The 27,361-nt window shown below is 43.1% G+C and overlaps 1 protein-coding gene across 10 annotated transcripts in view; it reads left to right on the plus strand.

Annotated features, from left to right (window-relative positions):
• The window catches only part of ARHGAP10 (Rho GTPase activating protein 10), a 364,968-nt gene that overhangs the window by 100,100 nt on the left and 237,507 nt on the right, over positions 1–27,361 (plus strand). For all 10 annotated transcript variants that reach the window (XM_055276077.2, XM_055276078.2, XM_055276075.2 and 7 more), the window contains 2 exons: positions 5,797–5,892; positions 5,966–6,027. In XM_055276077.2, the coding sequence (XP_055132052.1) occupies positions 5,797–5,892; positions 5,966–6,027 (158 nt within the window). The remainder of the gene's footprint in view (positions 1–5,796; positions 5,893–5,965; positions 6,028–27,361) is intronic.

Consider the following 27,361-nt stretch of genomic DNA (forward strand, 5'->3'; position numbering starts at 1 on the left):
TTTGTTGTGCAGAGTCAGGGGCAGCTCCCTCAGCAGACCTTTGTGTAGTTGATAATCTAATTATTTGGCTCTCTACATAAAGAATATGAGCTTCCAGGTGCAATTTGTCTATTTTATAAAGGGCTGTGGGATCTATTATGATTTATAAAGAATCCTATATTCAGATTTAATGAGTGACAAGAGTATATTTATTGACCATACCCTTTTTCTTTTCAAGCCCAGGATTATAGAACATGCTGCATTTTTAAAAGCATCCCCATTAGTGCTTTCGTTGGTGGGGTGGGAAGTTGTAGGAGTTAGTAGTGACAACTTCATGGCAAGGGCTCAGGCTTGTAACTTAAGAGGTTATCCTGCACTGACAGTGCTGCCTAGATGGGTAGTCAAGGTAAGGTGACCCAAACAGAGATGCTCCCCATCCCCCCAGCAGAGTGTGTGTTCGTCTAATATCTCATGGTCTTAACTAAAAATTGTTGACAAATAGGTGGCTCTGCTATAAGATAATTTTCTCATTTGTAGAATCAAGGACAAGCAGTGGCAGTTCAGGCCAGAATCTAGAGGCTGTCCACACCTGAATTCAAAACGAGGTTGGATCTCTCCATGTGGTATCCTACCTCTCAAACTCAGCACATCTCAAATATAACCCCTCATCTCTCAAACTGCTCCTAACCCTGGGAAGAATTAGATCACCTACATTGTCTCTCCTATTTGCCTGTAGATCAAGACACAAAAATTCAGGTCTGGAAGACTCTGAGGTGGCAAGTTCATTTGAAGGGTGCAGGTCACATTCATTCTTTTATGTTAGCTGTGCTTTTTGTGCACAGTCAGACTTGGCATTATCCACCAATATATAACAGCCTTGAGGGTATCTCAAGAGCAGTATTAATTCACAATACTCAGGAATTAGCAGGCAGAGGAGAATGGGGGCATGGAAGTACAAATAAATGATTTTTCCATTTAGTTACAATTCTGCTCTAGAGTCGTTTAGAGAGCCTGATGGTTTCACACCAATTGAGATCTGGGCAAAGGACCTGGGAATAATGTGAAATCTCTTGAAAGATTGAATGGTGTAATGGAACAGACATTGGTGGGAGTCTGAGAAACCAGGGAGTTGATCCTTTGCCTCCAGGACTTATTACCAGCAGTGTAAAGAGGTCTGTGACTTGATTACTTATTACCAGCAGTGTAAAGAGGTCTGTGACTTGATTGAGTCACAACCTATCTTTTTTTTTTTCTTTTTCTTTTTTTTTTTTTTTTTTTTTTTTTAAAGGTAATAGCAACACCTACCCTGCTGGTGTATTAAGAATAATTGAAACAATACTTGTAAGTCAATTAGCGTAGAGCAGGCACTCAATAAAGGTTAGTTGGTTAGGCGGAGCGCGGTGGCTCACGCTTGTAATCCCAGCTCTTTGGGGGGCCGAGGCAGGTGGATCACCTGAGGTCGGGAGTTCGACAGCAGCCTGACCAACATGGAGAAACCCCATCTCTACTAAAAATAAAAAAAAATTAGCCGGGCGTGATGGCATATGCCTGTAATTCCAGCTACTCGGGAGGCTGAGGCAGGATAATTGCTTGAATCCGGGAGGCAGAGTTTGCGGTGAGTTGAGATCCTGCCATTGCATTCCAGCCTGGGTGACAAGAGTGAAACTCTGTCACCAAAAAAAAAAAAAAAAAAGTTAGTTGGTTAGTTTCCTGTATTCTCCCTGCCCTGCATCTAATCCAGGCAGAGATGTTGCTGGTCTTTGTAACTAATTTAGTTAGAAACTGCTTGTTTTATGTGAAATGATATTGGAAAGAAAATACATTTAATGGACTGCATTAAGTTTAGCAAACTGCCTTATGCTTTTGTTTTGAAAGGAAGAAGACATCTATAAAATATGAACTGCATGGGAAAATAAATTTAAAATGTATAAAGTAATGGAAAGGAAATTACATTTATAATTATTAAAAGAAATAGAATATGGTGTGGTCAGATTTTTAACAATAAAAATTTTGCATAATGAACTCTGGTAAAACCCTAAGACGAGATCACCAGAAAGGGGAAAATGAGTGATAGAAATGCTTATATTTTAAAATGAAGAAATGATATAACTATAATTCTTAGCACAGGTACAAAGCATGCTATTTACATAGGGAGAAATACATCAGGTTGGTTATGCAAATGAGCCCCAATTTAATCTGTTACAAACATTTTCAACTAATGAAATTAGGCATGAAATGCTGAAAAATTGGTGCATTTAAGTTTTAACTTTCCAGAGAACCTACTATTCTGACCATATGAAACACCATCTTTAAAATAACCTGCAGCCTTTGATCTAGTAATTTTGGATAAAATAATGAAACAGCTCCAATGGAAGAATATGTAGTTTACGCCAGTCTATTCATAGCAATATATAAAAAATACATAGGTAAGTAAATATAAACATACATGTTCGTATATATTATGTGTAAATGTACACATATAAACAAGATCCTGTTGCGATCTGGCAAAGCAAACAGCAAAATAGAATAATGTGTATGTAACTACTAAAAATTGTAAACCCATAAACTATCAATATTTGGAAATTGGTACCTGAAATAAAAATCATCCTATATCTTTTTATTTTTTATTTTTATTTTTATTTTTTATTTTATTTTATTTTATTTTTTCTTGAGACGGAGTCTCGCTCTGTCGACCAGGCTGGAGTGCAGTGGCGCTATCTCAGCTCACTGCATGCTTTGCCTCCTGGGTTCATGCCATTCTCCTGCCTCAGCCTCCTGAGTAGCTGGGACTACAGGCACCTGCCACCACGCCTGGCTACCTCTTGTATTTCTAGTAGAGATGGGGTTTCACCATGTTGGCCAGGTTGGTCCGCCCGTCTCGGCCTCCCAGAGTGCTGGGATTATAGGCCTAAGCCACCGTGCCCAGCCCGTTGTATCTTATTTACAGTTTTGGCTGCTGTTTCAGGGATGTAGAGAAGCACAAGACTGACAGCCGTCGCTTCAGGGAAATGAGGTTCTGGAGTGAGAAGATAGGTGACAATGTGCAAACATCGACTAAATAAATTTGGGTGAATAAGTGCTATGAAGGAAATAAGACGGCAGTAGAATGGAGAGGGCCACAGTGCCTAGGACTAGCCCTATCCTAGGAAGGCTGAGGTAGGGAGGATTCTTGAGCCGAGCCATGGTGTTGGAGGAGTGGGCCAGTAAAGATGTGGGCTCAGGGAACAGCAAGTAAAGGTTTTCAGACTGGAGTGAGTTTGGCATGTGTGAACCAAGAACAACCAGTGTGTCTAGATCTTAGAGAACAATTGTATGTTTGGCTGGTTTACATTAGGAACTAAGTTATTTTATTTATTTACTTTATTTTTTTGAGACAGTCTAATTCTCTCACCCAGGCTGGAGTGCAGTGGTGTGATCCTGGCTCACTGCAACCTCCGCCTCCTAGGTTCAAGTGATTCTCCTGCCTCAGCCTCCTGAGTAGTAGCTGGGACTACAGGCAACCACCACCACGCCCGGCTAATTTTTGTGTTTTTAATAGAGACGGGGTTTCACTGTGTTGGCCACGCTGGTCTCCACCTCCTGACCTCAGGTGATCCACCTGCCTTGGCCTCCCAAAGTGCTGGGATTACAGGCGTGGGCTACCTCGGCCAGTTTTTTTTTTTTTTTTTTTTTTTTTTTTTTTTTTTTGAGACAGGGTCTCCTCTATTGCCTAGGCTGGAGTGCGGTGGCATGATCTTGGCTCACTGCAACCTTCTCCTCCTGGGTTCAAGTGATTCTCATGCCTCAGCCTCCCAAGTAGCTGGTATTAAAGGCGTGCACCACCATGCCCAGCTAATTTTTGTAATTTTAGTAGAGATAGGGTTTCACCATGTTGGCCGGGCTAGTCTCAAACTCCTGGCCTCAAGTGATCTGCCCACCTTGGCCTTCCAAAGTGCTGGGATGACGGGTGTGAACCACCACACTGGCCATATTTTACATTTTAACACAACCAAATTTTATTAATTTTTGTTTATCAGTTGTCTTTTCAATTACCCCCAAACCTAATGGCTAAAACAGCAGCCCTTTATTCCAGTGTGTGCTTTACTCACTGGGCAGTTTCATGTCCCTCTGAACGGCCTCATGCATGTACAGGGAAGCTCTGCCTCTGCAGGCTGGCTGGCTGGCTGGCTGGTGCGCTGCTGCTGCGGCAACCATAGGGGGCCACTGAGCCAGGAGTCATTCATCAGTGAGCCGGCGAGCCTGGGCTTGTTCTCATGGAGGACTGAGGGTTCCGTGAGAGTGGAGCAGAGGTGTGTAACATTCTTTGAGGTGGAGGCTCTGAATTGGCACAGTGTCACTTTCTCTGTATTCTGTTGGCTACAAGACTAGCCCAGGTTCAAGGGGTGGAAAATAGATGAGTTTCCATGGGAGGAGCTGTAATGTCAGTGCACTGAGATGTGCCTGCAAGGAGGGCTGAAGGATTGGTCCATGCTTGCAATCCATTCCATTTCACTTTATGCTTGGTGCTTTTCTTCTATACTTTAGGTGTAAGAAATTACAATCCTGGATGATCCAAAAGTTTTACAGTTTTGCCTTTTCATACTTAGGTCTTTCAGTGTTTACATATTATTTAAAAAAATTGAGAACAGCATGATAAACATGAATTAGAGGAAAAATGAAGTTTCAAAAACTGACAGTGGGGAATGATGAAAAGGTTAGAGGCTGTGCATGTGGTGGAGCAGGGGCTATATGGGGAACCTTTGTATCTTCAGCTCAGTTTTACTGTGAACCTAAAACTGCTCTAAAAACAGTCTATTAAACAATTTTATTACCATAATATGACTCAGTCTTGATTATGAAAGTAATGTGTGAAGGAGACACACAGGAAGACAGCAGCTGTGTGAAGTGCAGAAATCAGTGAACACCTTCTTAGAAAGTGCTTTAAACCAGAGGCAGGATTGTATACTGCTCAGGTTGTGGCCTTTGGACCAATGGTTCTGAAGAAGAAGCAAGCCTTTGCTGCTATTGTTTGTAGCTGTGCCAACCTTATGCAAATTACTCAACATCTTTGAGGTTTGGCTTCTTTGTTTGTAAAATGATATAATAATCTTTATATATCTCTTGAGAATTTTTGAATGAAATGAAATGTGTATCACCTAGCATGGTGCAAGGCCTGTAAAATAAATGTTGGCCTATTTTAGAAGTAGAGTTTTCCACTATTAATCTCCAATTAAGATGAGGACCTCTGTAGGTCTTTTGCAGACTTAATTCTTCCTACCATTTCTTCTTGGCCTTCAGTTACCTCTCTGATGCTGTTTTCTATGAACTCTTTTTGAATCTTCTGGATTTCTCTGGCTGGAGTGGTTATTTGGCAATTGGTTAAGAGCAGCTGGTTGGCTGACCTTGGGCTTTTGAGTTTCTTATGTCTGAAACCATGGCACGCAGCCAGATCGCATCAAGCCACTATCAGGTGTGTGTGTTCCTAATCACAGCCTGAACTTTAGAATTGGGCAAGTCCTGACTGGAGTGAGCAGAGAAAGGGAGAATACTTTACGGAACAATGTGAAATAATCAGATCTGAGGAAGAAGGAGGTAGGGGAGGGAATAAACATTTCTCCAGCATCTGTTCTGTGGCAGGGTATAAACTAGAAGGCAGAGGCTACCTGGAGCGTGCCAGGTTGAAGATGGCGGGCCATTTGGCAAGGGAGTTGGGTCACGCCTTCTCATAGATTGAGTGGAGGAGAGCTCTACAGCTTTACCAATTTTAGGAGGAGTAAATTTCTTTTATGCCTTGACTTAAAGCAAGAACCCAAGTCATCATTATACTTTTCTTTCTAGGTCTGTCAGTGGCCCAGCGGAAGTTTGCTCATTCACTCAGAGACTTTAAGTTTGAGTTTATCGGTGATGCTGTGACAGATGATGAACGATGCATAGGTAATTAAACATGATATTTTGGTTTGTTTTCCTTTGCCATGGCCACCAAATAATCACTCCTTTCTTCTTACAGATGCTTCTTTACGTGAATTTTCAAATTTTTTGAAGAATCTGGAGGAACAGAGAGAAATTATGGTGAGTTGAGAGGGTGTAAATTAATAAGTTAGCTTTCAAGGGGGAAAAATCTGGGTTTGGAAGCTAGTTCTGGTAGAAGTTGTGAAGCATTTATCTCTGAGTACAGTAGTGCATTGTAGTGGAAAGATGAGGTTTCCGGAGCCCTGGTTTCTAGTTCCATGAGGGTGCTGACCACGGTCAGAACTTGAAGAAGCTGCTGGACCTCTCGACCCAAGGCCTTGCTTCTTCATCTGTAAAGTGGACAGTGAGACTACATCACTGCTTTCTAGCTTTTTGTTGCAGCAGAGCACTTTCATTTACGTAGGCTCTCATGCAGAAGCTTAATATATCAGGGGGATAAAAGCAGAAAAGCTTATGTAGAAACAGAGGACAGCTGGGCGATGTTAGTGCCTGACTCATACGCCTGTAGATTTCTAGGCTGCATGGAAAGGGAGAGAAGTTGGGCCTTGGAGGTCTTTGAGATCCCACTTTGCATCAAGATACATGATCATAACAAGAATAAGAACAACTACCCTTGGCCAGGCATGGTGGGTCATGCCTGAAATTCTAGCCCTTTAGGAGGCTAAGGTGGGTGGACTGCACAAGCTCAGGAGTTCGAGACCAGCCTGGCCCACATGGTGAAACCCCATCTCTACGAAAATACAAAAACTAGCCAGGCATGGTGGCATGTGCCCATGGTTCCAGCTACTCAGGAGGCTGAGGTGGAAGGATCACTTGAGCCCGGGAGGCTGAGGTTGCAGTGAGCCGAGATTGTGCCACTGCCCTCCAGCCTGGGTGACAGAGCAAGACTCTGTCTCAAAAAGAAGAAAAAACAAAACAAAAAACAAAAAACAGCTGTCCTCCATGGGGTGCTCTTCATATGCAGTGCTGTGCTGAGTGCCTTGAGTGTATGATCTCATTTGCACTCAACTGTAAATTTTGGGGTTATTGAATAATTGCCTGCTTTTCTTAAAAGCTTACATTACCTTCCTAATGATATTCTTTAATTAAGCCAGATTTACAGCAGAATTGCTACCAGGTTGTGACACACCATCTATTCTCACCATTTATTTCAGGCTTAAAAAAAAACACAGATTCAGGCTGGGCGAGGTGGCTCATGCTTGTAATCCCAGCACTTTGGGAGGCTGAGGCAGGCGGGTCACCTGAGGTCAGGAGTTCGAGACCAGCCTGGCCAACTTGGTGATTTCTCTACTAGAAATACAAAAAAATTAGCTGGGTGTAGTGGCATGCACCTGTAATCCCAGCTACTTGGGAGGCTGAGTCAAGAGAATCGCTTGAACCCGGGAGATGGAGGTTGCAGTGAGCTGAGAGTGAACCACTGCACTCCAAACTTTGCAACAGAGCGGGACTCTGTCTCAAAAAAAAAAAATACAGATTATTTTTTCTATATTCTTGAAAATAAGTACTATCTAGAATTATGTTGCGGTGTAAGTGTATGAGTGGGTTTAGATGTGGTAGAAATAATACTGGACATATTAGCTAAGTTGGTTTACCTTGACTGTGTGCCAGTGTATTAGTCCGCTCTCACACTGCTATAAAGAAATACCTGAGACTGGGTAATTTATAAAGGAAAGAGGTTTAATTGACTCACAGTTCTGCATTGCTGGGGAGGCCTCTGGAAACTTACAGTAATGGTGGAAGGCAAAGGAGAAGCTGGCCCCTTCTTCACAAGGTGGCAGGATGGAGTTGAGTGCAGGCAGGGGAAATGCCAGATGCTTATAGAACCTTCAGATCTCACAGGAACTCACTATCATGAGAACAGCATGCGGGAAACCACCCCCATGATCCAATTACCTCCACCTGGTCCTGCCCTTGACGTGGGGATTATGGAGTTTATGCGTTCATGTAAGATTTGGGTGGGGACACAGAGCCAAACCATATCAGCCAGGAGCTGTTCAAAGCTGTTTACCTAATACTAAGTCACTGAATTCTCACATCAACCCTGTGAGATAGATTCTGCTATTGTTCCCCATTTAACAGATGAGGAAACTGAGGCACATTACCTTGCCCTAGATCACATGGCATCTAGGAGGTAGAGCTGGTATGTGTTAAGAAGCAGGCACTCTGAACTGCCCTCCCTGTCACTGCAGCTGGTTTCATAGGTGTCACTCTAATTTCCTGGGTGGTGGCTGGTGGGGGTTTATGTTGGCTAGGGCTGTGGGAGGACACTGATTTGGATTTAAAAAGTGATAGAGGGCCGGGTGAAGTGGCTGATGCCTGTAATCCCAGCACTTTAGGAGGCTGAGGTGGGTGGATCACCTGAGGTCAGAAGTTTGAGACCAGCCTGGCCAACCTGGTGAAACCCTGCCTCTACTAAAAGTACAAAAATTAGCTGGGTGTTGTGGTGGGCACCTGTAGTCCCAGCTACTTGGGAGGCTGAGGCAGGAGAATCACTTGAACCCGGAAGGTGGAGGTTACAGTGAGCTGAGATGGCACCATTGCACTCCAGCCTGGGTGACAGAGTGAGACTCCATCTCAAAAAAAAAAAAAAAGAAAAGTGACAGAGACGTATGTCCTCAAAAGCCCTAATAAGGCCGGGCGCGGTGGCTCACGCCTGTAATCCCAGCACTTTGGGAGGCCGAGGCGGGCGGATCACGAGGTCAGGAGATTGCGACCATCCTGACTAACACGGTGAAACCCCATCTCTACTAAAAATACAAAAAAATTAGCCAGGCGTGGTGGCGGGCACCTGTAGTCCTAGCTACCCGGGAGGCTGAGGCAGGAGAATGGTGTGAACCTGGGAGGCAGAGCTTGCAGTGAGCCAAGATCGCGCCACTGCACTCCAGCCTGGGCAACAGAGCGAGACTCTGTCTCAAAAAAAAAAAGAAAGCCCTAATATAATTTGCACTCGTTCCTAAATTTTGAGGTAATTTGTGTGTATATATTGTAGATACTGTAGAGGGTGTGTGAAGACACTGTGGTCCCATGAGGTTTTTCTGGCACACACTGACAGAATCATTATTCACTTGATCCTGTAGTCATCAATTTTTCAGCTATTTAGGAAAGACTAAATAAGATGGTGAATAAAAATAGTGCCATGACATCACCTTTCTAGTACATGGAGCAGATGTGTGGGCTGGTGAGGTACATGTTCTTAGTTTATGTTAATAGTGTCAATTTTTGTTTCTTTTTTTTTTTTTTTTTTTTGAGACGGAGTCTCGCTCTGTCACCCAGGCTGGAGTGCAGTGGTGCGATCTCGGCTCACTGCAAGCTCCGCCTCCCGGGTTCATGCCATTCTCCTGCCTCAGCCTCTCTGAGTAGCTGGGACTACAGGTGCCCGCCACCATGCCCAGCTAATTTTTTTTTTTGTATTTTTAGTAGAGACGGGGTTTCACTGTGGTCTCCATCTCCTGACCTCGTGATCTGCCCGCCTCAGCATCCCAAAGTGCTGGGATTACAAGCGTGAGCCACCGCGCCCGGCCTCAGTTTTTTTTTCTTAACCCTCTTTGATAGTTGTACTTTCCTGGCATCCTGAACATTGAGCACATACCTATTGATCTCTTTTTATGTTCCAGTTGCTGTTGAGAATCTCAGGTCATAGGTAAAGGCAAAGAAAGCAAAAGTCCCTGCCTTCATGGAGGTTAGATTCTAGGCGGGGGGTAGTGAAGTAGAAATAAACCTGTAATCCATTGGCAGGCAGTGAAAAATGCTACAAAACAATACAGGGCAAGGAGCCAGGTGGGGCGGGGCTACAGCATATCTGGAGTGGTGAGGTGCTGACTGCCTTTTCAGTAGGATACTGCACAAAGGGCATCATCCTGGTGTCTGGAAGAAAAGTTCTGAGCAGAGTGGTGCTGGATTTTAGCTCTACAGAAATAGCATGTGACCATTGTCAGGCTCAGTATTCTGTTTCTGTTTTAGGTTCCTTGAAATAGAATGATGAGGTCCAAAAACGGGAACATGGCTTTGGTTCCAGGCTGTGTGGAGTGGACGGCATGGTTTGCAGAGCTGTTGTTAGGCAACTGACTGGTTTAAGCTCCAGCTGTGATGGAGGTTGATAGGGTCTCTGTGTTAGATGAGGTTGGGTTCCCATGCAGGGTAGGAACGAGAATAGGGTGGTGTCTGTATGAGGCCATGAACCTTAGGAGTGGTGTGGTGTGTCATACACAACTCATTGTGGGAACAGAAACACCTGCTGGAAAGCAGGACGCTGTCCAGAGCTGGGGTGGGTGGCAGCCACAGCCAACCACGGAATTAACAGGACACCTCCTAATGCTTTCTTCCTTTTTAGCTTGGAAAATTTCAAACATGTACCAAAGTCGAGAGAAATATACAATGAAACTACAAGGACTCGACACCTAGCCTCAGACCAGTCTCGTTTCTCCTGTGATCCTTACTCCCCTTGACCCCATGCTCTCCTCATTGTTTTGACAGAAAGCCCAGTTTCATTCACTTCAGTATATATCTCAAAAAGCAGACACTTAAAAAAACACAGTATCTTTATCATAATCAGTAATTTCTTAATTTTGCGAAAAATTAGGTCATATTCAAGTTTTCCTGATACTCATTCAAATTCTGTCTCTCTTTCCCTCCCCAACTCCCGCCCTCAATAACAGTTGGTCTGTTTGAATCTGAGTCCAAACATAATACATTTGATTGATACATTTCCAAGTCACTTTAAATCTATAGGCTCTTCTCCCCATCCGCTTTTTTTCTCCTTTGCAAGAATTCCTGATCCTTTTATATGTGCCTCAGAAACCTTTAAAATAGTACTTTCCCAAGTTATCAGTGAGTTGCAATAATGAAATTAGTAAAAGTTGAACAGTTGGATACTTAACCCATATTGACATTGTTTGGGTACTTCTCATCTTGATAGTGATCACTTTTTTTTCTTTTTAAAGTGGAATCACTGTGGCTACCTTTGTTTCTTTAAATACCTTTGAATGCTTACTAAAACATAACTGATGCATTACCGAACACTCGCATGAAACTTTTGAGTAAGAATAGATACTTGCCTCAAGAAATTTCCAGTGTGATACTGGAGAGTAAGTGGTAAAGAGCTAATTAAATAGCCTATACTAAGTGCTTCAGGCAAAGAATGAGAAAAGAAAACAATATACAAAGTGCGCCAGCAAAGATAGTGTGGCTCACATGGAGTGGGCAGCCCCTAAGCTTGCGGCTGTTAGGAAAGGGTTTATGGAAGAAGTATTGGAGCTAGAGTTTGTGGGGTGGAGACACAGCAGAGGGCCTTTGTGTAGTTTAGCAAGCCCATACCCCGACACCGGGACAAGGAGAAAAGGAATGTCTTTAAGCAGCTAAAATGGTTGCCCGTACATTCTGAGAACTTTGAAAGACTCTTGTTGTACTTAAAATTTTTTTAACTTAAAAGTTTTATAAACCATCAGCATGTTAAAAGCCACAGATTAAGAAAGGAGTGCAAAATGACTGTAAAATGGAGGTAGAAGTAGTCTAAAATCGGTTCCAAGGATTTCATAGTGGCCACTTAATCTTTTTTTTTTTTTTTTTTTGAGATGGAGTCTCACTCTGTCACCAGGCCTGAGTGCAGTGGTGCTGTCTCAGCTCACTGCAGCCTCCACCTCCCAGGTTCAAGCGATTTTCCTGCCTCAGCCTCCTGAGTAGCGGGGACTACAGGCATGCACCACCACGTCCAGCTCATTTTTGTATTTTTAGTAGAGATGTGGTTTCTCCATGTTGGCCAGGATGATCTCGATTTCTTGACCTTGTGATCTGCCCGCCTCGTTCACCCAAAGTGCTGGGATTACAGGCATAAGCCACTGTGCCCAGTCCACTTTATCTTTAAAAGCAATTAGTTTAGTATTTTCTGAAATCCTAAATTGAATAATGGTGCAGCATAATATTAATAATTGGATATTCATAATTAAGACTGAGTCATTAAAATGTTAAAACTACATATGTCTATTTTAGAAGGCAAACAGTAATGTCAACTATTTTAAAAAGCTTTCTGAATCTTAAGGGTAAGAAGGGACTTTAGGTTTTTTTTGTTTGTTTGTTTGTTTTTTTTGAGACGGAGTCTCGATGTGTCCCCCAGGTTGGACTGCAGTGGCGCGATCTCAGCTCACTGCAAGCTCCGCCTCCCCTGCGCCATTCTCCTGCCTCAGCCTCCCGAGTAGCTGGGACTACAGGCGCCCGCCAACACGCCCGGCTAATTTTTTGTATTTTTGGTAGAAACGGGGTTTCACCGTGCTAGCCAAGATGGTCTCGATCTCCTGACCTCGTGATCCGCCCGTCTCTGCCTCCCAAAGTGCTGGGATTACAGGCGTGAGCCACCACGCCCAGCCGGGACTTTAGGTTTTAAGGGATAAAGTCATCTGTGTGTATGCTAAACAATCCCTGTTGGTTTTCAGCCACCAGTTATATATGTTCATACGCCTCATCTCTATACCTAAATAGGCTGTATTAGGTATACAGTTCAACAAATAGTGTGTGCCTGCCACATGCCAAGCATTGTGCCACATGCTATAAAGATAAAGACATAAGTAGTGATTCATCCATTGGAGGAGATGGCTGAAGGCATGTGATTTCCAACATGCTTCGTGGTAATCAAGTGATTGAGGAATTCAGGGAAGGCATCTTGGAGAGGTGATATCTGGGCTGAGTTGAAGGATGAGCCTTAGCTATGTCTAGTTTCCTCCTTGAGGGGAAACTGTTGAAATTTCGAAAAGAGGGAAGGATATGTTTGCATAGCTCCTTCTTTTTCCCCCAACAATGTCCAGCTTTGTTCCTACTAAAATGAATTGTTGGAGAGAGAAGTAGAGCAATTGCCAGTCTAAGAAAAAAAGTCAGTGTTTTCCTCCACACTCAAAGAAGTATAATTTCTATGAATACACATGCCTCACCCTTTAAAAAGTCAAGACAGTGTTTTTTTTTTTTTTTTTTTTTTTTTTGAGATGGAGTTTCGTTTTTGTTGCCCAGGCTGGAGTACAGTGGCATGATCTCAGCTCACTGCAACCTCTGCCTCCCAGGTTCAAGCGATTTTCCTGCCTCAGCTTCCCCAGTAGCTGGGATTACAGGCGCTGCCACCATGCCTGGCTAATTTTTTTTTTTTTTTTTTTTTTGAGATGGAGTCTTGCTCTGTTGCCCAGGCTGGAGTGCAGTGGTGCGATCTCAGCTCACTGCAACCTCCGCCTCCTGGGTTCAAGCGTTTCTCCTGCCTCAGCCTTCTGAGTAGCTGGGACTACATGCATGTGCCACTATGTCCGGCTAATTTTTTTTGTATTTTTAGTAGAGACAGTGTTTCACCGTGGTAGCCAGGTTGGTCTCGATCTCCTGAGCTTGTGATCTTCCTGCCTCGGCCCCCCATAGTGCTGGGATTACAGGTGTGAGCCACTGCTCCCAGCCAGTTTGTTGTATTTTTAGTAGACATGAGGTTTCGCCATGTTGGGCAGGCTGGTCTCAAACTCCTGACCTCAGGTGATCCACCCACCTCGATCTCTGAAAGTGCTGGGATTACAGATGTGAGCCACTGCGCCCTGCCAGGACCGTGTTTTTGAGTGAGTAGTTTTTGCTGATAATGTTGCCAACCTTGACTGTGGAGGTGAAGAACTCAACCTGGGGAGCCAGATCTGATACAGTTAGTGGCTGCAACTGCTGTATTCACTTGTGTGTGTGTTCTCAGAGGAAAGGGCTGTGTGGTGTGTTGCTGCCAGAATTCCAGAGATGTTCTCTCAGGCATGGCAGGACATGTTGTACTTATCTGAGGTGGGCAGCTGTCCAGGAATCTAATGACTTTTAAAATAGTGCCGTAGTGTTTATGTTGTTCTTTTAAAAGCCCTTCATATTGCGTTTACTTCTCTACGTGTATTCTTTTATCAGACCATTGAGTTTCATCCGTAGCCTAAAATGGTTGCTCAGTTTCTCAGGATTCTGGCAAATAAGGGCAATTGGTTGAGACCCAGAGGTTCAGGAAAGCTGCAGGGAAGCGGGAGTGCCAGGAGAGAGAAGGTGGAGCTTGCCCGATGGTGCACAAAAGGTGCCTGAGATGGAGCTGTTCCGCCTCCCTCTCATCCTGAGGGTGCTGGGGGCAGACTGAGCTGCTAAGCAGATGTGGGGAAGTGTCTTGTCCACGGCTGCACTCCTTTCCCCATTTGGGCAGGAAAGCCGTTTGCCTATGCAGACTCTTCAGGCTTTTGAGACCCTTTCTTTTTCTGTTGTTTTTCTCTACCACAGACTTTACCCTTGTGAAAATACCAGGCCCGGGATCACTTCCTGGGTGACCTGCCCTGAGCTTTTGCCCCTGTAGGGAAGGTACTAAGCTGCTGCATACCAAAGGCTTTTGTTAGCATTCAGATGGCCCGTCGCTGGCAAGATGTGATGCCTGCTCTCTCAGCCCTGGCCTGTGCTTTACTGCACCCCCTTCTCATCATGCTTTCATGCTCTCAAATCTCTTCCATAACTTTTTGGACTTTTGACACGGATTTTTGTTCCAAACTATTAGGTTGGTACAAAAGTAATTGCGGTTTTTGCCATTTTTTTTTAAATGGTCAAAACCACAATTCCTTTTTTTTTTTTTTTTTTTGAGGAGGGGAGCCTTGCTGTGTCTCCCAGGCTGAAGTGCAGTGGTAGGATCTTGGCTCACTGCAGCCTCTGCCTCTCATGTTCAAGTAATTATCCTGCCTTCAGCCTCTTGAGCAGCTGGGACTATAGGCACTTGCCACCACACCCGGCTAATTTTTGTATTTTTAGTAGAGACGGGGTTTCACCATGTTGGCCAGGCTGGTCTTGAACTTGTGACCTCATGTGATCTGCACGACTTGGTCTGCCAAAGTGTTGGGATTACAGATGTGAGCCACCGCACCTGGTTGAAACCACAATTAACTTTTGTACTTACCTAAATATTTTTTAAAAAGTGTTTCAGAGTATTACTAAAAGAATATATATGTTGGTTAAAATGAGTTAAATGCATTCCACCTTTTAGGAGAAAATATGCTATTCTTTCTGTAGTATGCCCTAGGGCACCTGTCATCAAAGTATGGTCCCCAGTCCAGCATCACTTTAGGAACGTGCTAGAAATGCACATTCTCAGGCCCACCCCGGAACTACTGAGTCAGAAACTCTGTCAGCTGGTCTTCCATGAAACTCTCCAGGTGATTCTGAAGCAGGCTGAAATCAGAGCTACTGGCTTAGCGTGCTAGTGAAATCTTGGCTGGCAATCCTTTCCTTAGGGCTAGATCTGTCTGGAAGTTGGATACGCTCTAAATTGTTTTGTGATGACTGTGTCCCTGTCAGGAGGTTAAAATAGTGTTCGAAAGCCTAAGCTTTCACTTCTCGTTTCCAAAGGATTTGAGACTATAGCTGGTTTGTGTTAATGGAACAGGTTTAGTAGGATTTTTAGTGTTACTTACTTTGTATTTAATATTGCTTGTGAGTTCCTATAGGATAAGTACCTAAGGCATTAGATGCCATTAAAAAGATTATGCTTTTAGTTTCATCTTATTATATTTACAATATTTTATATGGCATGTGAAGCTTGTTTTAATCAGTTCTTTTACAGTTTATGTGGATTTCTGTTGGCAGGCACATTCAGAATGGAGGAAATTCATCTTGAACTTATTTGTGAAAACATTTCTCAGTTTGGTTTAAAAGTTGTCAGTGACCTAATTTTATGAAGACTTTTTCCTTCTTGGAACTGACCTTTACAATTGCACAGCATTGCTTTTTCTTACAATTCTCTTCCCCCCCCCCCCGCCCCCCCCCGTAAGCCTCTTATTCAGTCAGATAGGGATGTCTTTGTAAAACCTGTTTTTCAGGAATGTACCATTTGAGAGTTTAATTTACTGACTCAAAATCCTATAGAGATCACAGTCAGGAATAACTCAAATCAAAATTCTAAAATGAGTGAAGATTGTCTTAGGCAGGAGGCCTGTCTCCTTCTTGGACCCCTTTCCCTGCAAGGCCTTGCCCTGTGACTCAGTGTCCTCTCTGTTGGTGACTCATTATCATCTGTGGCCTTCCAGCCTTGTCATCATCAGATTCTACTTCCCTGTTGAAACTTACATTTCCTGAATTTCATATCCTTAGGGTGTATTCTCTGCTTCTGAGGAGTCAGCCAACTCTGCACTCTTCTTCCCCCTGACTGCCCCGACATACACACACCCACCCACATACACACAAGGGATCCTAGAATGTAACCAGCCCATTCATTTAATTGTCTAATCCAGAGGAGTGATTCCATTATTGGGAATGTGTGCAGCTGAGTCTACTGTTTACTAGGAAAATATTTTGGGATGAGCCAAGGTACCTAGGATCAGTCTTTAGACCATGTCATGAAAATATTAGATGGTGTAGCCTTGACTATGAAAACAAAGAACTGAAGAGAACTTAGGGAGACTTATATTTGGCCACTTAATTTTTTTTTTTTTTTTTTTAAAAGAGGAGTCCAGGCGCGGTAGCTCACGCCTGTAATCCCAGCACTTTGGGAGGCCGAGGTGGGTGGATCTTGAGGTCAGGAGTTCGTGACCATCCTGACCAACATGGTGAAACCCTGTCTCTGCTAAAAATACAAAAATTAGCTGTTCGTGGTGGCGGGTGCCTGTAATCCTAGCTACTCAGGAGGCTGAGGCAGGAGAATCACTTGAACCCAGGAGGCGGAGGTTGTAATGAGCTGAAATCGTGCCACTGCACTCCAGCCTGGGTGACAGAGCAAGACACTGTCTCAAAAAAAAAAAAAAAAAAGCAAACAAAAAAACCAGAGGAAATTGGAGCTCATTGAGGGTGGAGTTTCTACTTCACTAAATAAGGTCATGACAGAGATGAAAATAGAATCTTTCACATCTTCTAGTATCCTAAAGACATTATGCCTTGCCTTTTTCTCTTTGTAAGACATAATATTTTTCCTTTCACCTTTGAACATTAGTGAAATGGATATGTATCTTATAGTTGCTATCCACCAGGCAGCAGTCATGAAAGGGACATGAGGTTACTTCTCTTTTACTCTTTGGACAACTGTAGCTCCTCAGTATTTCAGTCCACAGACCACTTAAGGAAGAAATATGAATCTTGGTGGTGGTTTGAAAACCTTCCACTGAGACCTGGTTAGGTCAAGGAAGTGCTGGTATCAGTATCCAAAGAGTGGGTGCCTGCCATCATCTTGGAAGAAAATCCTGGATACAAGAATGGAGCTCCTTAGAGTACCCTTTGAAGAAATGATGCATCTCCAGTATTCTCAGTGGCACAGAGGAAAAATATGTGTGGTGATACGGTTTGGCTCTGTGTCCCCACCCAAATCTCACCTTGAATTGTAATCCCTATATGTTGAGGGAGTGACCTGGTGGGAGGTGATTGGGTCATGGGGCCAGTTTTCCCCATGCTGTTCTTGTTATAGTGAGGGAGTTCTCACGAGAGCTGATGGTTTAAAAGTGGCAGTTTACCCTGAACTTGGTTTCTCTCCTGCCACCATGTAAGACGTGCCCTGCTTCCCCTTCACCTTTGTGCCAAGATTGTAAGTTTCCTGAGACCTCTGCAGCCATGTGGAACTGTGAGTCAATCAAACATCTTTTGTTTATAAATTACCCAGTCTCAAGCAGTAACTTCATAGCAGTGTGAAAACAGACTAATTCATGTGGGAAAAACCAGATTTTGGTGACTGAGATGAAAAGTGATTCAGAGGAGTTGGACTCTGAAGAAGTTTTAGAAATATGTTAACAAATGTAGTTTGCTTCTTTATGCACAAGAGGGATACATGATGAAAACATACCTTTCAAAGAGCTTTTTCAATATATATAAAAGTGCTAAGTGTTAAGCTATTTACACATTAGCAGGATTTTTTTGTGGTAGGATATAAAATAATGGAGTGTTTTACAGTTCGTGGTGATTAGATTCAATGATATATGTATTAAGTTGGTGGTAGAGATTGTGTTAGAGATTCAAGAAAATGCCAAAGTAGTGGGAAAATATGGTCTCGAAGCTGTGGAAGCCATGGGCACCTCTCAGATAGAGGGAAGAGGAGTGACATTGACTATCAGGCCCAGCTGCTCTGTGGTTCAATTGTGTTAGTGTGAAAGCCATGCCTCCTACGTTCTGCCTATGTTTTTCTGTTTTCTGTTGCTTATAACAGAGTACCTGAAACTAGGTAAATAAAAGGATTTTGTTTCTTACAGTTACGGAGGCTGAGAACTCCGAGGTTGGGGGACTCAGGTCTCTTCCTTTTTCTTTCTGTAAAGTCACCAGTCTACTTCTGTGATAATCCATTAATCCATTAACTCATTAGGCTGGGAATGGTGGCTTACACCTGTAGTCCCAGCACCTTGGGAGGTGAGGCACGAGGATTGCTTGAGCCCAGGAGTTCAAGACCAGTCTGGGCAACATAGTGAGACCTCATTTCTGCAGGGGCGGGGGGAAGTCAGGTGTGGTGGTGGCATGCACCTGTAGGCCCAGCTACGTGGGAGGCTGAGGTGGGAGGATTGCTTGAGCCTGGGAGGTTGAGGCTGCAGAGAGCCATTATTGTGCCACTGCACTCTAGAGTCTGGGTGATAGCGTGAGACCGCATCTCAAAAAAATTAATAAAATTCATTAACCCATTAATTCATCAGTGGATGAATCCATTCATCTTTTAAGGCCCCACCTCTCAATAATGCCAGGTTGGGGATTAAGTTTCAACTTGTTTGAATGTCCCAAGCCTTCTAACGGCAGCCTTGTCAGACTTACCCCAGAATGACACTGCAGCCTCACACGCATACACCACACACACACACACACACACTCACCTCCACCCCTACACCAATACACACCCACCTCCACCCCCACACCAATACACACCCACCCCCACACCCATACACACCCACCCACCCACCCCCACACGCATACACACCCACCCATACACACCCCCCCACCCCCCCACCCCCACCCCGACACCCATACACACCCACCCACCCACCCCCACACGCATACACACCCACCCATACACACCCCCCCACCCCCCCACCCCCACCCCGACACCCATACACACCCACCCACCCACCCCCACACGCATACACACCCACCCATACACACCCCCCCACCCCCCCACCCCCACCCCGACACCCATACACACCCACCCACCCACCCCCACACGCATACACACCCACCCATACACACCCCCCCACCCCCCCACCCCCACCCCGACACCCATACACACCCACCCACCCACCCCCACACGCATACACACCCACCCATACACACCCCCCCACCCCCCCACCCCCACCCCGACACCCATACACACCCACCCACCCACCCCCACCCCGACACCCATACACACCCACCCCCCCACCCCCACCCCGACACCCATACACACCCACCCACCCACCCCCACACGCATACACACCCCCCCACCCGGCCTGCTTTCCTTCCCTGTCTCCTTCCCCTGGGTCAGACCTGCATCACTGTCTGATGGCCCCTCCCGTCTTCCCTTGCTCCCTCCCCATTTTCTGTCACAGATGTTTCCCCTAATAAATTTCTTGTGTGTCTCATCCTGTCTTGGTGTCTGCTTCTTAGAGGACCTGGACTAACAAAAATGAACCATTTGGAGTAAAAGATTCAGGGTACTTAGCATTGTCATTCATCGGTTACTATTATCACCAAAAGCAGAAAATGTTGCTTTTATGTAGAAATGCTGTTCTTTAAATTATCTAAATTTATAGGAGAATCCCACTTCATTTATAAATATTTTGAGTGCCTACTATGAGCTACCGTGTTCTCACACCTGAGGATACAATGAGGAAACCCTTGTCCAGAGTGCTCAGCTAGTGGCCACCTGGTAGAGAATGAGTTCCCAAGAGTCTCTCAACCCTGCACCCCTCCTTTTTTACTGTTGACTGCCACTTTTTTCTCTTAACCCGTGCATCACAGATGGGCTGGAAAGAAAAGCTTTTGTCATTGATTAAAGCCATTCTTTTCTGAATGTTTCTTTTCTTCTCTCAGATTTTCTTTTTCTTTTCCTTTTCCCTTAAGTCTTGCTCTGTTGCCCAGGCTGGAGTGCAGTGGCAGGATCTTGGCTCACTGCAGCCTCTGCCTCCCAGGTTCCAGAGATTTTCCTGCCTCAGTCTCCCTGAGTAGCTGGGGTTACAGGCATGTGCCACCATGCCTGGCTAATTTTGTATTTTTAGTAGAGACAGGGTTTCACCATGTTGGCCAGGCTGGTCTCAAACTCCTGACCTCAGGTGATCTGCCTGCCTTGGCCTTCCAAAGTGCTGGGATTACAGGCATGAGCCACTGTGCCTGGCCTATTTTATTTTCTTGATTTAACAATTTATTGCCTTAGTATGCACGAGGTTCCATTTCTGGCTGTGCCACTGAGTCATACCATTCACTTCAGAAACTAAAATTCTCTCTTATGTAAAACTAAAAAAAAATCCAAAATTGCCTCATGAAACTTTCATTTCTATGGGGTTTTTAATTCGTCTCATAATAATATTCTTCCCAAGCTTTTTCACAGTTCAGGATTGAAAGTTGATAAAATTCTTACTGGAGACATTTTATTCTTGGATTAGCTCTATGAAAGCAGAAGTGTGATAATTGAACTAGTCGATTTGGGATATATACTTTAAAATCATAGTTTCTAACTTATTAGGTGAGTTGTCTTTGGTCTGAAAGAATGAGGCATTATTCAACAGCCATTTCCTATTAACTGGCTCTTGTTTTTCAAGTTTGAACCCTGTGGAATTAATTTATAGCCCCTGAGCACATATGTCCAAGTTAGAGCTTTGTGCGTGGGTTCATTAAGTACTAAGTAAGCTAGTACTTAGCTAATGAGTTTGAGCTATTACTGTCATAAAATTGAATTTCATTTTTACATTATTTTCTCTACTGGGAAAATTAGATTAGCTTGAGCTGTGCTTGAAAATAAAATACCATACTGGGATTTGTTGGGAAGTTACAATTGCTTCAAGTATGATGTGCCTTTTTTTAAAAATTGTTTTAGGTAGGGAGAAAGTATTATTCCTAGTTTTATAGTTGAGGATATTCAGGTAACAAAAAGAAATTGTTATTTTCTGTCATCTAAAAATAGGACTAGTTAGGGCAGAGCCAAAATGAAAACACGTTGGCCTCCTATTTTTCCCTGCTGAAGGGCTCTTTTAGCAAAATCGATTGTGAAACTTTTTCACTTTTTGTCAGCATTAATCTTTTGACTCTTGTTCTTTCTCTTATGTCAGGTATTAAAGTGGGGGAACTTTATTGGCCATCTTAATGTTTCTATTAAAACTTAAGCCTAGAATGATGGGGAAGGCATAGGCCAGAGAGGCTGGATAGATGGAGAAAAGAGGTACCAAAGGGTGAGTGTGGAGGGAGAGTGATGTAATTAATTGATAATGAGTTGGTTTAATTAGGGGAACTCTTGTGTTAGGAGTATAGAGAAAAGAATGCGAAAGCATTTTGGCAAGATTGTTTATTACGGTTCTGAAATTCCAAAAAATACTAATCCTTTATTAGTCTGGATTCTTAGTTGCAAGCACTAGCTAGTTTGAACATAAAGGAAATTCATTAAAGGGTATTGGGTGTCTTGTTGTATCTTTAAGAGATGTGAGGAACCAGGAATGATGCCCAGATTGTACCACAGAGCTGGGCTTAGAGCAGATGCCACTATTGCTACTGGATGTGGACACCACAGTTTGCACCAAGAGCCCCACTGCCCTGTGGCTGTTGGAAGAACTGCTGCTGCCTCTGGAAATTAGACTGGTTGCTGCCACCTTGCTAGAATCTCTGGTCGCTGGTTTTTTTTTTTTTTTTTTTTTTTTAAAACACTAGCTTCTGAATCAAAGTCTTGGATGGGAGCATCTCATTAGTGGAACCCTAGCTAGGTGTCATTACCTTACTGCAAGCCAGTGTCTGTCATTTTTGGCTTTTATGGTGGGAGGTAGACTTTGCTTCAGTGGGAAGGAGAATTCCTCAAACATAGGAAGGGGTTTCAAGTGCTGGGCAGCCCAGAAGGACTGATGTTCATATATGTGACTGATTGTAAGACAACATTATTTTCCCAGAAGATTAAACATAATACAATTCTTTTAGACAACTTGAATATGTATACTTTTAGGTATGCATGTGTACATATGCTAGATAATCAGATGTCTACCTTCATCATTTATTTGATTAAATATGTGTCCATATTTAAAATTAAATAATAGGCAAAATCAGCATATATTTTAGAAACATTTTCCCCACTTATTTAATAAAAACTTTGTCCCAGCTCTTGGCACCTTTGAGATTAGTATATTCATCATGGAGATACATTCTGAATTTTTCAGTACAGCTTTCCAGAGCATTGATGGCCATATCTGCCTGAGTTCTTTGAGCTATAGCACCTTTTAAAATCTTTCTGATGCTTTCACTGGAAATTTGATCTCAAGTCAAAAGTACATGTTAGCAGCCCATTTGGACAGTCTCTTTAAAAAACTTATTCCTGAACCTGGCACAGTGGCTTGAATCCGTAATTCCAGCTACTCAGGAGGCTGAAGCAGGAGGATTGTTTGAGTCCACGATTTCGAGGCTGTAGTGATCTGTTATCACACCATTGCACTCCAAGCCTGGGTGACAGAGTGAGACCCTTGTCTCTTAAACACACACACACACACACACACACACACACACACACACACACACACACACCAAAAACTTAACTCTGGGATATGTTTTCATGATTTCTCTTCCTCCTCCTCTTCTTCACAGGGTGTAACTCTGTTGCCTGGGCTGGAGTGCAGTGGTGTAGTCACTGTTCCCTGCAGCCTCACCCTCCTGGCCTCAAGCTAGCCTCCCACCTTAGCCTCCTGGGTAGCTGAGACTACAGAAGCATGCCACCCCGCCTGGCTAATTTTTTGTATTCTTTATAGAGATGGGGTTTATGCCTTGTTGCCCAGGCTATGATTTGCTTAATGTAACCACTGATCTTACTCCTTTTAAAGTGAGCTTTATAAAATCACTGAATACAAAATTTTGAAGTCATCTCTGGAATTGTAACTAAATATCTTAAATTTCTTAGCTTCCCCTTGTTTTTGTAACTTAGTCCTGTTTGTAATCTCTAAGTATCTGAAACTAAATGTGATTAGGGCTGTTTTAGGCTAAGATTCCTCAAACAGTTGTTGATCAAAATAATGGGAAAGTCCACTCCTTTAGAAGACTCTTAACTCTTACAGGAGGCAAGTTCTTTTTTTTCTAACAGATCATTTTGGGAAAAAGATTCCTTTATGTTTGGATCTATCTTTGTCTGTCTGTCTGTCTGTCTGTCTATCTATCTATCTCTGTATATATAAAGTTTCTAGGCACCGTTTAAGATTCCGTTTCAAGGAAAAATAAGAGCTGTGTTTTTGCTGAATGGTTTCTTTGCTGCTATTCTTGACATTAGAATTGGAAAACAGAATTTCCCCTTTAGTTTAATGAAATGGGAAGTATCTAAAAGGTCATGGGAGAAAATAGGGGAAATATTCCTTTGTTCTAAGATTATGCATTCCTCTGGGGTCAAAAACACTTGGAATCCAGGCTTAAAATAATGAGTGTTCTGGGGAACGGATGTAAAATTCCTTCTGTTTCACTATACTCAGCCTATCCTTGTTAGTACTGAGTAATTAGAAAGGCATGATTTAGTAGTTATACTGATTTACTCAGTTTTACCTAGACTGAGACTTTAGAAAATTGTTACTAAAGATATCATAGGATGTAGGTATGCCTTTGTTGTGTTTTTACTGAGTATGGTGTTATAGCCCTAAGTCCTATTGTCTTTAGAATTTATGACATCAGAACTTAGACTTTGATTTCCAGTGTGGGGGAATGTGAAGTTGTTGGAGTGGTTCCTCCCCACAGTGGAGTCTGATTCTCTGCAGATTGGTTGTTATTCTCGACAGATTTTTTAGCTCTAGCGTGGACTGTGGAGGATAGATTAAGATAACATAACTTTCCTTTCCTTTTTAGACATTTAAGATCCTTACGTCCAAATGTCTGATGAAAAAGGATTTCAGACTTGAGTAATTGTGGGAAACATTTTAATCCTCTACACTGTTATATAATAATCTTTTTACTTTGAATCATGAAGTTCTTTCTAATGGATTCTCTAGTTTGCCGTCATAGCATGATTCTCAAAACTACAGCATGGAAATGTAGTTTGTACTTCTGTGTCTCCCAGCTCATTTAGAATCCCAGATTGATAGAGATGGATGAGGACCTCTGCTGTCCTCTTGGCCAGCTTTCTCCCAGTGCAGGCATGTGTGAGAGGGTATTTTTTGGTCATGGGTCATCTAGTCTCTGCTTGGTTATGTGGAGGGAGCTGGAGGTCACCACCTTGCCAGGCAGCCTGTTGCATTATAGTTCTCTTGAGTCCCTATGATAGGAAACCCAAATCTGCTACTCTACAGCTTCTACCCATCAAACCTGGCTTTGCTCCCTTTAAGCAAATCAGAATGATTTTTTTTTCTTCTCTCATGCAGTACCCATTGAAATATTTAAAGACAGCTTTCATGTTTCCACTAAATGTTCTCTTCCTCCCCACTCATATGAAACATCTAGTTTTTTTTATTTCTTCCTCCTAAACCTTTTTAGCATTCTGGTTACATTCCTGCTTTACCCCAGTTGGAAATGGCTCTTTTAAAACGTGGTAACCATGCTATTGAGGTAAGCTCTGATCTGACGGGGGATGCAGTCGAGTGCTTACCTTGTTTGGATTCAGGCGGTATGTGTAACCTGTGTATGCTACAGGGTCAATTTGTGGCTCCATTGGCTTATGTTAAACTTTCAGTTAACAGAACATTTTAGGAGATTTGAGCCCAGCATGAAACTCATGTGACCTGTTCTCGAGACATCGAGAGGCAACCTGAGCAGTTGCCTTTCAGCATCCTGTAGATTGCTTATCCCAGGCAAATCCTAACGGCCCTACTTTTGAGTCCCTCTCTTCAGCTCGAGAGCTCCTTGAACTGTGATTCTTTTATCCAGCATTCCACCTTCCTTCCCAACTTCTGATTGGCTGCAAATATGGTAAATGTGTATTTTTAAAAAATACAAGATAAGCGTAAGTAAAGCATTTTATTGCCATGATACTCAAGATGATCCTCTCAGGCAGGGTTTGGCAAACAGTGACCCATGGGCCTGATCTACCTTGCTTCCTCTTTTTGTAAGTCAAGTTTCGTTGGAACACACCTGGACCCATCATTCATATGCTGCCTGTGGCTGCTTTTGTGCCACCACAGCAGAGATAAGTAGTTGGAACTGCGGCTGCATGGCTGCAAAGCCTAAATTATTTACTACCTGGTCTTTTATGGAAAAAGTTGGCTGACTCCTGCTGTGAGGAGAGAGCATCTGATTATTTTATGTTCAAGAAGCTGCCTTTTGTTTCCAAGCAGAGCTATCCAAAACCCTTTTCAAGGCTCATTAGCAAAGGCATTTTGCAACTTCTTTTCTTGGCTGGTTCAAGTATTTTATAGGAATATGATTATGTAATCTGTATGTGTGGCTATAAAATCACATTCTGTACTTGTTCTCTTATCTAATTTCTAATATGTTAGTATTTGAAAACTTCTCAATATTATTACTTCAGCCATCTCCTTGACATTGGGAAACTGTCATCACTGTAAATTGCCTTTTAAGTTTTAGGGACAGTCCTAGATTTGGTATTCATTTGTTGCTGGGGAAGAGGGATCGTGTTTCAGCATTAGGAAACATCAGTAACACTTACTACTAACAAATATTATATAATATTTCTGTGAAATTATAGCAGGAACTGAGAGATTCCATGGAACTTCCAGCCTATTTTGAGAAAAGGAAATTCTTGTTGCTCAATTGACATTGCCTTATTGAAACATTTATTGGCTCCTTTATTATTTTGTTCTTAAATATGATTTTTAGGTTCAGTTTAGAAGTTATAAAATCAGACTTTGCTAAAGAAGGAAAATCATAATTTTAAGCTCTTAAAAGTATTTTTAATAAAAAATTTTTTATTAATGAGTTGGATATAGTGTTATTTGCCACAACTACTACTATCCTTGTTTTGGAAATTTGCTTACTGATCTGAAGACAGTAAGGCAGAAACCCTTATATTCTTCCTCCCATGTCACCCCCAAGACGGAGTCTTGCTCTGTCACCCTTGCTAGAGTGCAGTGGTGCGATCTTGGCTCGCTGCAACCACTGCCTTCCGGGTTCAAGCGATTCTTCCTACCTCAGCCTTATGAGTAGCTGGGATTACAGGTGCCTGCCACCATGCCCGGCTAATTTTGTTGTATTTTTAGTAGAGATGGAGTTTCACCATATTGACCAGCTGGTCTCAAACTCCTGACCTCGAGTGATCCACCCGCCTCGGCCTCCAAAAGCACTAGGATTATGGGGTGTGAGCCACCATGCCTGGCCGTGAAACCCTTATATTCTTTTTCTACTTCTAGTGTTAGCCTTTGGGGCTCAGACGGATATTGCATTGAATTCTCCAAATGAAGGAAAAATATAATGACCTAAAATTGCTCTTGTGTTAATCTTTGTAGCCTGGTTCTTTTGGTGGAAGACAGTGTTTACTCCAGAGTATGGAGTTTTGGGGGTTCTTATTTTAAAATGCCTTCATATATCTATATTATTGATAACCTACATCTACTTTCTGAGCATTTCCTGGGTCCCATTCTGATGGCTAATGGAGACCATCCGATATCTCTAGCCTTGTCTTGTGATCCTCTCTGATCTCCTTGTTTGCTTTAGTGACACCGAGCTGCTTAGGTTCCACGCCCTGAAATTGTTGTTTTCCCCTCTCCACATGGAAGGCCTTTGCCTGGAGAACAACTTCCCTCTGTTTCAGGCTGAGCTGTGCATAATCTCCTTCAGGAAGTCTTCTCTTACCCAGGGGGCCTTCCTCCTCTGCTCCCCAGTAGCTCTACGCAGCTTGCCAGCACTTTGTCTGCCACGTCATATTGTGCTGACGCGTTCACATCTCTTAGAAACACTCGCCTGGGATGAACTCAGCCACCCACCTTTTCCCTTCCTTGCTGGAGAAAATCCCACAATAAGGCAGATGATAACTTCATAAACTCCTTTTCACCTATCTCAAAAGGCCTTCTTGTTTCTCTAAGAAGTGTTGTCCCATTTGTAATGATTCATTCATTCTTCAGTTAGTTGGGTGTGAAACTTCTCATGCTCAAACTCTCTGCAAGTGACCTTGTTTTGTACTTTATGGAAAAAATAGCCATTTGGTAGCAACTCTCAGCTTTTTGTCATGAAGCCCACAAACCCATTTGTACTGCCACCCCTTTTCTCCTTCTGTCACAAGGAAGGGAAGGATCTTGACTCTATGACAGGCCAACCCTCCATGCATGCTCAGCATCCCATCTCCTCCCATGTCAGAGACTTTGAACCATTCTTTCTGGATTCTTCACATGGGCATTTAGACATGCTCTCATCTCTTAAATACCAGCTGTCTTATAAGAAT

The sequence above is a fragment of the Symphalangus syndactylus genome, chromosome 4, assembly GCF_028878055.3.
Source record: "Symphalangus syndactylus isolate Jambi chromosome 4, NHGRI_mSymSyn1-v2.1_pri, whole genome shotgun sequence".
In the NCBI taxonomy this organism is placed as follows: Eukaryota; Metazoa; Chordata; class Mammalia; order Primates; family Hylobatidae; genus Symphalangus; species Symphalangus syndactylus.